This window comes from Zophobas morio, unplaced genomic scaffold, assembly GCF_036711695.1.
Source record: "Zophobas morio isolate AGI-343-1 ecotype UQ-CSIRO unplaced genomic scaffold, CSIRO_AGI_Zmor_V1 ptg000011l, whole genome shotgun sequence".
NCBI classification, from domain to species: Eukaryota; Metazoa; Arthropoda; class Insecta; order Coleoptera; family Tenebrionidae; genus Zophobas; species Zophobas morio.
In genome coordinates this window covers 10,220,057-10,232,099 of record NW_026972116.1, presented here as the reverse complement: position 1 = coordinate 10,232,099, position 12,043 = coordinate 10,220,057, and the positions used below count along the sequence as shown (strand labels likewise).

The 12,043-nt window shown below is 38.9% G+C and overlaps 2 protein-coding genes across 2 annotated transcripts in view; one reads left to right on the top strand and one right to left on the bottom strand.

Annotated features, from left to right (window-relative positions):
* LOC135126892 (ecdysone-induced protein 74EF) overlaps positions 1-12,043 on the top strand; it is a 380,527-nt gene that overhangs the window by 14,880 nt on the left and 353,604 nt on the right. The window lies entirely within an intron of this gene.
* Positions 4,315-5,401, bottom strand: LOC135126480 (uncharacterized). Its single transcript, XM_064052502.1, has 2 exons — positions 4,488-5,401; positions 4,315-4,435 (listed from the first exon to the last, which is right to left on the bottom strand). The coding sequence occupies exons 1-2, from the start codon at positions 5,383-5,385 to the stop codon at positions 4,413-4,415; spliced, it is 921 nt and encodes a 306-aa protein (XP_063908572.1). The 5' UTR covers positions 5,386-5,401; the 3' UTR covers positions 4,315-4,412.

The following is a 12,043-nucleotide window of genomic DNA, read 5'->3' as shown; positions in this document are numbered from 1 at the left end:
ACAACAATTTCATAGTAATTTTTCATACGTCAAATATAAGTAGGTACACTAGCGAAAATTAAATTTTACAAATTTTTCTAATGAATAAAAAACATTCTCAATCAATACGGTTTTTACACAAAAACTAAAACTGGCGTAACTTTTGTCTTTAAGAGTTAGTGGAAGACTGTTAAACAGCTGATGACAAAAAAATCGTATACCATTTCTTGTACGTGAAAGCCTTAGGAATTCGGGTTGAAGTAAGCTTTTATGTCTTGTATCATTTCAGTCAGAAAGAAAGTATTATTGTCCTACATCAATGAATTCAGAAGAAAAAGCTCTAATTATATGGTATTGCCACTTAAAAAATAAAATCAAGTTGGTCTTGCATCTTGAAAACATGAAAAAAAAACAATTTTTACCGAATAATTACAACTTCTTGTAGTCTTATACCTAATTTCAGTTGATTTGTAGAAATGGTTTTCAGGATATTGTTACGTTGAAAGGGTAATTAAAATTGGCGTGGGTTAAACTCAATAATTTACTTCTTAGTAACTCGGATTTACACGACTAATTACAGAGCGATTATGTACAAAATAATTCTGGCGCAACCGTTGGACTCGACTCGACTGAATTGGCTGAACAATCTCGTTTCCGACGATGGCCTCTAGATCGAGAACGCCGCTTCGACGTTTTTCAGGGTCCCGCAATCGAGATTTCCGGTAACCCGCCCCAGACTCGTCTTTATGGAATGTCGCCTGGCCACCGTCATCGATGATGACTCACCCATCGTCGCCGCACTTACTAGAAACCTCTTGACGGCCCATAGGCGTGGTATCCGGGCGGCGTATGGGTTTATTTCGTAACAATAGTTAACCGTTTCCATACACTCTAGCGACCCTGTGCCTGTATATAAAAATTAATACAACGTTTGCGTCTATTCAAATGATGAAACATGTTCCCAATTATTTAATGTTTTTTATGTTCATTTTCTTATTCGTTGACTTCATATTAATAATTTTACACATTAGTTCATTGTCTTATATGTGGCATCATAAATTACTGATCAGAATTCATGTAGTATTATAGACAAGCAATGCTGTTTTTTTTGTGCATAATATATAATCTAAATATAAATTTCTTTAGTTGTCTGTGAGCATGTCTCAATTTTTGGAGGAATTTTATAATATACAATCTTTTTTATTTAATATTTATATATTAACAAATATTTCCCGAGTGTTGTAATAGGTCCGATTTGACAAATGTGTACTGTGAAATTCGATTTACAATTATGGTGAAATTGCCACATTTATGATTTTTTTATTAAAAACTAGACATTAGACATGAATATAAAATAGGAGATCCCCTGGACTCAAATTCGTTGGTTCCAAATATACCTTTATATGTAACTTCTGAAACCGCGATGATACAGCCTCTGTATTTAAGATAGAATGAAACTAAATCAGATGCAAGCCTTAAATGAGTTAAAAAAATATTTTTAGGATGAAAAAGTAAGGTCCCGTTTTTGTCTATCTGTCGTCTGTTACATTTTAAGAATATCGTGAGATGGTAAAATGTAAACCAAAAATTGTCTGATCATGCCCACCAAAATTTTGATAAAATCACGTCAAAACTTTGCATGACATTTATTTAACTTTATAAAATAACGTTTTCCTGTATTTATGGTGTATGTATCTGCCTGGATTATTTACCCCAGGCAATCAGATTTTCGCAAATTAATAATTTAACAGTATAACAGGAACGCAGAACAATGATCAATTAGCTTAGTTGGTGAAGCGTCGTGGGACATCGCGGGTTCGATCCCGTCATCGGCCACTTTTTTATCTTTATCTACGAGTATATATTTTTTAACTTACACGGGTAATCATATAATAAATAAAATTCTGTAAATTTTCGAAGAAGATGGATTTGTTGGATTGCTTTAAGGTGTAAGGAAATTTTGTGTCAATAAGCCGAGACCAATTTTTAAAAATTAGATGATCAATTTAATGGAGAGGATGTGCAGAAGAAAAACTGTACCATGAAATTACTTACTTTATGGAACTATCAGTCTGTCACATAAATTCTACTGTGTTGTAGAACCTCCACCTTTATGTAAGAAAAATGGGGACACATTTTTTTTCCCGCTCTAATTTTACAACTTTGTTATAATCTGAAATCTTGAAATCGTGATAGCCACTAATACTTTTATCCGGTTATGTGCAGTTTGCCTGGCACTTTAAAATAATTTTTAATTCGACGAAACGATCAGTTTAAATTTATTCTTTGTGTATTTTTTCGTTGGTAACAATTGGCTGAAATTTGTTACTGCCAACAAAGTATTATCGCTTCTGCGTTTAACAGCGATTTAATTTTATGACTGGTAATCATCCTTGTAATACGCTTTTTTGTAACCGTCACTCTGAATCATGTACCTACCATGTTCTTCGTTTTAGCATAAAGGCTTCAAAGCACGCAATACAGCAAAATGCCAATCCTTACAATGTGATGGCCACCATTATCGAGTATTAGGTTAATTAAATCGAGACCTGAAGCATAGGAAACAACAGGTTTTAGTACCTCTGGTAACGATACTTAATTTCCACCGACACTAATTCCAGTACAGGCTGGCTTGAAACTACCTATCGATAAATTTTCGCATGCCTTTCGTTGGCTAGCAGGGATTCACCTTTGGTTATGGATAATGTTACCATCTAATAATTATTATTATCATTACTGTATTTTAACGACCACTTTTATTTTCAATTTATTAATGGCGGTTCTCTTTATAGCGTTGTAAACCTCAATAGATAGTAGCAAAGTGCATTGATAATTAATACCGCAGGTGCTTACACTTTGGTTAATGTAATGGGTGTTGCTCGGACACAGAGGGTGAGCAAAGATTAATGATATACTTTTGCATTTCTTCTATGTAATAATGTAGTTACCAAAGCAAACTCTACTACTGTGGTAATTCGAAATTGATAAAATGCGACCAGCGGGATGTAAATTAGCTCAACTAGATGTTGTGAAGTTTGTTCTAGAATTATTAATTTTTGACATCTACTTATAATGGTTACGAGAGGTAGAATGGTATTTACATTGATTGTTATTAATAGGTTGTAATTATAGTTAATAAGGTGATTGTAATTACTACAGTGCTCGATAATCGAACAAAAAGATTTCATTTTCATCAGAAATGTTAATTAATCATTTTAAATTAGTAATTATGCAAGACCTAGTCGTCTATTTTGAGATTGAGATAGTCCTATCGTTTTCTGGTTTCACGTTGTACATGTTATTTTTTCTAGTAATGATCTGTGTCAATTAGGTTATCTTCTAGTTGTATGAAATAGTTCAATAAATCACTTTTATGGTAAAATGCATACACGCACATCATTCCGTTATTACTCAACTGAATTCGTATTTAAGTTATTTTCTACAGTTTCATTCAAAATCTAAGATATATAACATTCAACATTGAATAAAAAAAAAGTTGTAATTAAAATCGCTAACTAGGATTATGACAGGTAAACAGGATTTTTTGCAAATAACACCTTCGCAGTTATTTAAGAGACACGTAAATGTGTTAAATATTAAGAGTTAGAAGAATGCAACTAGTGGAACGAAGAAGCAACCATTACACGAAACATTGTCAACTGGTGTTTTAAGTGGATTAGCTGTTGGTTCCAGCAGTAAAATAAATTAGCTTATATAAAAACTGTTAAGAGATTTCGTTAAATAAAAGTTAGAAGAAGATACTTAATGTTCGGGTTTGTGTTTTTAAATGAAACATCTTTTTATTTTCTGAGCTTAAGCTAATGTGACAAAAATAGGTCTCCCGTTTCCATGTGGCCGTCGTCTGTTGTCTGTGTGGATATTTATTAGACAGACAATTTCCGAAACTAGTGGACTGACTGTTGTCAAATTTTATAAGTATTTAGGAATTTCGTGTAGATAATAATAGTAATAATTTATTCATACGAGTCATTTAAAACAATGTATATGACTAACATAGTTATAGAACATGGTTCACAAACACACACATATATTTGTATAACTACCTTCTGGATTCTTCTGGATTCTTAATTTATGGGGGCTGACCGTAGCCAGCCGGCACTTAGGCCTCGCCTTTGGGCCCATTGTACCTTCCCCAAGTCCATATCAGGGTGTTTTCCCGCTCCTCTACTCGTCAAGCCATCCAACTGCTTGAATGTACTTGAGTAATGCAGAGGGTGGAAACTCCCTGATATTTGCCATACTAGGCCAGATGTCCCCTAGTATGGATTCCCTGTAGGAGGCTAGGGCTGGACACTCACGAAGAATGTGCTCAGCTGTTTCCTCTTCTTCATTGCATCCACGACAGATTGGGTCTGTTACTACCCCTATCGTATGTAGATGTTTGTTAAACTGGTAATGTCCCGTAAGGAATCCTACCAGTTTACGCAGTTTGTCCCTTGAAAGTGAGAGATAAAATTTTGTCAACTTACGGTCTGGTGTCGCCATACAAGCTCTACTATGCCGACAGCTGCTCAACGTCGCCCATATCTGCTCATGGCGTCTATGGGTATATTGCTTTACGAGTTCGTTCGAGAGGGCGACCGAAGGCGTGATTGCCGGTTCGGGTCCCCAGAAGGGCATGCGCGCGGCTCGCTTCGCCATCTCATCTGCCCTCTCGTTTCCTTCGTTGCCACTGTGTCCTTTGATCCAACAAAGTTCCACACTATTCCTCTGCGTTACATACTTTAGCGTTTGTCTGCACTCCCAAACCAGCCCGGATCGAACCATACAGCTGTCCAGGGCTAGTAGTGCAGACTTGCTGTCAGTAAGTATGCGTATTGATTTGTTGCCGATTTCACGTTCAGCAATGATTCTAGCTCCCAGCATTATTCCCATCAGTTCTGTTTGTAAGACAGACGTGTGGGTGCCGAGAGGTACACTGATTTGTGCGTTCAGTTGTTCGGAGTAGATGCCGGCTCCTGAACCACTATCTGTTTTGGCACCATCGACATAGATATCTATGTCGGCTCGTCCTTCTGAATTATCATTCATTGATATTCTATATGTCTTCTCATATATTAATTTTGTGCCCATTCGGTCACAACCCATCCTCAACAAGGGTATTCTGTTGAACGCCTCCGTTAAGATCCGAGTGTGCTTCGTTGTGCGGCCTTGCTTGTTCCATACTCCCAGAGAGTGAAGTCTTAGAGACGTCGTCATTGCCGCTTCCTCTATGTAAAGGTTAAGAGGTGCTAAGCAAAGGAGAGTCTCCAGAGCCGCTGTGGGAGTGGTCCTCATTGCTCCTGTAACACTGAGACACGCCATTCTCTGAACGTGTTCAAGTTGCAGGGCTGTTGTTTTTTGTCTGGCTCTGGGCCACCAAACTAAAGCTCCATAGCACAGCATCGGTCTGACTATTGCCGTGTAGATCCAGAGGGCGATCTTGGGATTTAAACCCCACGACCTTCCCACCACCCTACGACATTGCCAAAGAGCCGAGCGTGCCTTTTCTACTTTATCATCTACATGCTTCTTCCAATTCAGTCGCCAGTCCAATACAACTCCCAGGTATTTGACTTCGTCCGAAAGTTGAAGCGTTGTGTTAAATATTTTTGGCATCTGTAGTGTGCCAATTTTCCTTTTCCTGGTGAACAGGATTAGTTTCGTCTTTTCTCCGTTAACGGAGAGGGTATGTCTGTTGCACCATTCCTCGACTATTTTTACTGCAGCTTGCATTATCTCACATAATGTATCTGCGTTTTTTCCTGTTAGCAGAATGACCAGATCGTCCGCGTATCCAATTGTGTGGTAGCCAAGATCATTGAGGCATCGTATCAGGCTGTCAACGACAGTATCCCACAGTACAGGAGAGAGAACTCCTCCCTGAGGACATCCCCTGTCTACAACAGCCTCGATCTCAGTGCCACCTACATTAATCATTACTTCCCTATTCCTCAGCATACTGGCCACCCACCTACTTAGGGTGGGGTCCACGTCGTGCTTTCGTAGGGCTAGTTCTATGCTTTTGAAGGTCGTTTTATCAAACGCTCCTTCAATATCCAAAAACATTCCTAAGGTGAAGAGTTTGTTCTCCATCGCCCACTCTATACGGTTTACAATTGTGTGTAAGGCCGTATCGGTGGATCTTCCTTGGATGTAGGCATGTTGGTTCGGATGTAGAGGTTGCTTGCTCAAAGCAGCCTCCCGAATCTCTTTTTCGCTTAGTCTTTCTAGCGTTTTCAGCAAGAATGATGTTAAGCTAATTGGTCTGTAAGATTTAGCCAAGGTGTAATCTTGTCGTCCTGGCTTAGGTATAAAGATAACCTTTACTTTTCGCCATGCATTCGGTATGTAGCTGAAAGCCAGACACGCCCGAAGCATTGGCAACAAAATAGGGCGTAGTCTGCTCATTCCCCTCTGCAGGAGGGCGGGATAAATACCGTCAACTCCTGGAGATTTGTATGGGGAAAAGCTGTCCACTGCCCACTCCAGTCTTGCCTCCGTGACTACCTTTGCAGCCAGCGCCCAGTCCTTCGGGGAAGGTTGAGTACCGACTACATCCCTTTTGGAATGGGAGGTAGTCCGTGTGCTGCCTGGAAACATGGTCTGCAGCAAAAGTTCTGCGGACTCTTCTAAGGTGGCTGTAAAGGTGCCATCTTCTTTCTTTAGGAAACCTAGTTGATGTGTATGGTCCTTCGAGAGAACTCTCTTCAGCCTTGCGGCCGAAGCAGTCGACGTTATGTCGCTGCAGAAGGATCTCCACGTTTCCCGTTTCCTCTTTCTTAATTCTTTCTTAAACTCTTTCCGGTGCTCTTTATAGGCTTCCCAGTCTTCAGTTTTCTTAGTGTTTTTTGCTCTATTGAAAAGTTTTCTTAGCCCCGATTGAAGTAGGCTGAGCCTTCGGTTCCACCATGGTGTACCTTTGCCCAGACCTTCCTTCTTTAGGGGGCAACTTTTCTCATACGCTGACATTAGAGAGTCGTTGATAATGGTCAAGGTTTTCTCTATGTCTTCTGTCGAACTGTATTCTGTTGGTATAGACTGCACGGAGGTCCCCAGTCTGTCGTCCAGTTCTTCGTTGTATAAAGCCCAGTTCGTCAGCCTAGGGTTCCTGTACGTCTTTATCTCCATGTCTATACATTTTGATGTATACATGATCCATCTATGGTCTGACACTGACGCCTCTTTAGAGACGTGCCATCCCATTATATATTGTGAGATATCCCATGTAGCCAGTGTAATATCTATTACTGACTGACTACGTGATGTTACGAAAGTTGGTTCGCAGCCTCGGTTGAGAATCTCTAGATTTGTTGATAAAAGATATTCAGCTAGTGTTCTTCCTCTATCATTAGTGTCTTTGCTCCCCCACAACAGACAGTGGGCATTCGCATCGGCACCGATGATGAGGTTTATATTTCCGGTATCACAGTGTTCCACCAAGTTCGCCATTTCCCATGTTGGACATGGTTCCTGTGCTCCCTGTGGTAAGTACACGGATGCTATTACCAGTTGCTCTTCGCCTCTTCCTATGTTACACTTAACATTTACCGCAGTCACATCCCTGGAGCTGACCTGAGGTAGGAGGACGGCTTTAATTTTCCTCGGAATGTAGACGCATGTCCTTGGAGATTCTATTGTGGTACCTGAAACAACAGTGCCATTTAAATTGCTCAACCCTGCGATCCTGGATTTTACAATCCATGGTTCTTGGATTATTGCTATAGTGTTCTGCATCTTGTCTAGACGACGACACAAAACAGTCGTCGCCATGCGACAATGCTGCAGGTTAATCTGAATGAAATTTATCTGCTGCAGCGCCATCTCTGCAACCAAAAATCCCATAATTGTCCTAGGAGACACGAGGCACATGTCTCAGGCGGGCCTGCCCCCACTGGTAGAGGCTTCCTCCCCTGGGGTTTCTACCTCTTCCATAGGGGTCTGCCCTTCCTGAGCCGACGCCTCGTTCTCCTTGAGTTTCAGGTTGAAAGAGGACAGCATGTAATTGATTCTGCCCTCTCTCTCCCTGATTATCTTGGCCTCTTCCATCCCAAGACCAAACACAAAGAGGTTGCCTGGAGAGGCAGCCTCGGGTTTGGCCTCGCGATGGAAAAGAAGCCATTTTTTGACGTGGGCCCATTGGTTCTGACCCTCCAGGCGGCGAAGTACGACTCCTGCATCCACCGGTGGTCCCGGTATCCACAGGGTCGCCCTCACCAGCCTTGGTAGCTCAGCCAAGGGGACCACGTTAAGTTGTGCGCCCTCCCACAAGGGTGTTAGGGAGCGCACTGTTTGTTGTAGCCATTTCAGGGACAACTCGTCTTCACAGGTTATCCTTAGGACTTCCCCTGTGTACTTCATGCCCCTATATATGTATAACTACCTTACTTAGAGACTAATATTTTGTCTTTAAATATTGGTCATGATTATAGTATGCCTTAGAATCCGATATATTTTTAGTTATGTTTTTAAATTTTAATAAATTACTATTTCGTAATGACACTGGAATGTCATTAAAAAATTTTACAGCTCAGTAATTCACAGAGTTTTAAGCGTACTTTTTCAGGCATAGATTATTACTCTGTCTATCTTGTATTGTACTTACGAATTTCATTGTACGTTATAAAGTGATTTTTATGCTTCCTTAGGTAGAAGAGACATGTGTAGATGTAATATAAAGACGGTAGTGTTATTAAGTCATTATATGTAATTTGAGAAACTGAGGACTGCACTCACCTCTGCAATTTAAATTAGAAATAATTCTTATCGCCTGTCTGTGTGATCGAAAAAGTCGATGCAATACGTTAGTATGATCTTACAATAGTAATCCCTATGCCAGATATGATTCATACAATGCAAAATAAATATTACGCAAATACTTAGTTCTCACAAACTTGATCTTTTAGGTTCCCATACTACGAACATATTTTTTTTTTTTGAGCTGTTCTTGATGTATATTCCAGGTAAGTTATGAAAGTTACCTGGAATTTTAACCCTTTCAAAAAAGTCATCTTCACGAACTCGTTAACAATAAGGGGAAGGTTGTAAAACCTCGATGATTTTCTATTTAGATACTAAAACGCCAAAAAAAGTTCGTCTGCTCGTCCTCAACATTTTGATGACTTCATCTCAAAATTTTGTGTTGTAAATGCTACTTAAATTTTATAAAATAACATATTCATGTACTTGTGTTTTATGAATCCATCTTGATCGGCCTTGATCCGCCCTAGGTATCCAGATTTTCCGAAAAAAATTCAGAAATGTGTATCAACATTTTATAATAAAACCGAGAGAGCAATAAAAAGTACTTTTCAAATGCAGCCAAGGATTTTAGACGATTTTTAGTCGTGTCAGTTAATTTGGAAGCCTAAGTTTAAAATGCTTGCTTTTTTTGCTCTCTCGGTATAAGAGGAACGCTGAACAACCTCTCATTAACTCAGTTAGTTAGAGGGTTATGCAAATAACGTGATGATCGCGGGTTCGATCCCATCATGAGCTACTTTTTTTTCTTACAATGTGTACTTGTTTTCTAAAAAAACTAAATGTGTTAATGGTATTTCAGGGACAAGGGAAGTACTGTCTAATAACATGAGACCAATTCTTCATTTAAATGTAAAATATAAAACTACGTTCAGTTTAGGCATTATTTAAATTCAAATTTAATAAATTACTAATGTTCAAACCCGACGCAACGTGATGGCCACATCGGTCAAATTTGCTTTGATTTTGTGTGAATAGAGAAACTATTAATATTTCAACTTTTTAATCTGCATTTAAAAATGAAAAAATATATAAAAAAGCGCGTCAGTTTCCCTCGTCCTTGAAGTACAGTCCAACAAATCTAGCTTCTTCGAAAAATTGCAAACTTAAATTTGATTTTCCAAAATTGTATTTATTCTATGATAACCCCCATAAGTTAAGAAAATATGTATACATAACAGTTACAATGTTCTTCTATTCCATAGAACCAGTGACTTCGTTACATTATTGTAAAATTTGTTTTTTTTTTGGGGGGAAAAATCGGGATACCCAGGGTAAAAACTCAAGACGAATTCATAAACACAAGTGTACGAGTATGTTATTTTATAAAAAGTAAATACTATTTACTACCTAAAATTCTGAGGTGGTGTTGTCACATTGTTAGTGGGGATCTTTAGAAAAATTTTGGTTAGCATTTTACCGTCTATAACACACACATCAAATTTTACTACAATCGGAAATTAATTGTGTAATAAAAATCGACATCGGAAACAGACAAACGGGGACCGATTTTTCCATTATCTAGGGGTCATGAAACGCCGAGAAAACATGAAAGTAACCATTCACCGGATGCACCGTATTAGAATACGAGGGTAGCGCCAGAAATTCCCGGCCTGGCTATGAAAGAAACGGCGTAGACTTACAATTAAATTTTATTTTTCAATGTAGTCCTCCCTGACATCAATGCACTTATTAGATCGTTTCAGCAACAATTCAATACATTTAAAAAAATATTCTTTCGGCTTGGTCCCAAAATGTGCCGAAACTGCAGACTTCACCTCTTCGTCGTCTCCAAAATGGCATCCTCGAAGGTTTTTTTCAATTTTTTAAACAGGTAATAGTCACTGGAGACTATATCTTGGCTATAAGGAGGGTGATCGATTTGTTGAAAAGTTCAATCACGAATTGCGTCTTGCGTAATTGCAGCAGAGTGCACGGATGCATTGTTGAGCAGCACACCATCTTTTTAGTGAGTTTTCCACACCTGGAGTCTCGAATATTTTGGCGTAATTTACGCACAAGTGCTACGTAATATGTCGCATTAACTATGGTGTTGCGTTCTTTAAAATCTGTAAGAAGAATGTCTTCAGAATCCCAAAAGATGGTAGGCATCACCTTTTTTGTCGACTGACAGACTCTGAACTTTCTTGGTGGCGCTTCTCCTTTTCATCTCCATTCCATCGACTCTCTTTTGTACAGAGGCTCTTAGTACAGAACCATAGTTTCATGCCCTGTGACATTTGTCTTCGGTGCGTCCACAGAATTTTCTCCACAGAGCTCCAAAAAAGACTGAGCAGATTCAATACGACGCTGGCGCTGAATTGCTGGGAGATATTTAGGAACTCACATTGCATTAATTTTATTCATGCCTAAATGATCATGGACGATTCGGCGAACGGTTGTATCTGAGAGCCTCGACTTTTGTGCTATTTCTTTCACCTTCAAGCGTCGATCATCTAATACGAGATCCTCAACAAGAGCAATATTGTTGTCCGTTAACACTTCCATGGGCCTTCCTGTTCTAGATCATCTTCCAACGATTTCTGACCCATTCGAAACCGTTTTGACCACTCCTTCATCACAGAATATGTCGGTGATTTTTGGCCATACACCTCGTCCAACCGATCTTTAATGTTTTGAGAGGAAATACCTCCTGGAGTGAGTAATTTTATACTCAATTTTCGTGACTTCTGACATCGTGATGAACAAATGTGTGTTACCAAAAAACTATTTGGCGTAAGCTGCATTTTTTTATGTTTCAGACCTAATGAGACTTGAACTGACATATTCCTAAGATTTTGTCCTCCTACTGTACCTGGATCTATGCCAGGCCGGGAATATTTGGCGCTACCCTCGTACTTCCTTAGGGTCCGAAAATAAAAAGTCGCATTTTAATTAATGAAGACTATTCCGGTTTTTTTTGCGCACTCTGTATATTTATAATTATATATTAATACCGGTTGTCGTAGTTTAGCTGTATAAATGTCGCAGTTATTTGAAGTGACAGAAGTCTGAAATTTAGAACACACAGAAGTCTACAAATCAATATACTACTAGAATTAAATGTACTCGTATGAGTAAGTTGGGTTTTATTGTGTCATTTTTCTACGCTGTGCATAGTTTTCGTAAGTGATATTAAAAGCTGCAAATTCTTGTCCTATAAATCATGCGACAAACAGGTATATCGCAGAAATATTTTGCTACTTCTAGAGCAATAGCTAAAGAAGGTATGTCTCATTTCATCTTTTCGGTTGTCATGAGTTGTATGCGGTTTCTCTTTGCTGTTGGTAAGTAACTATGTCTA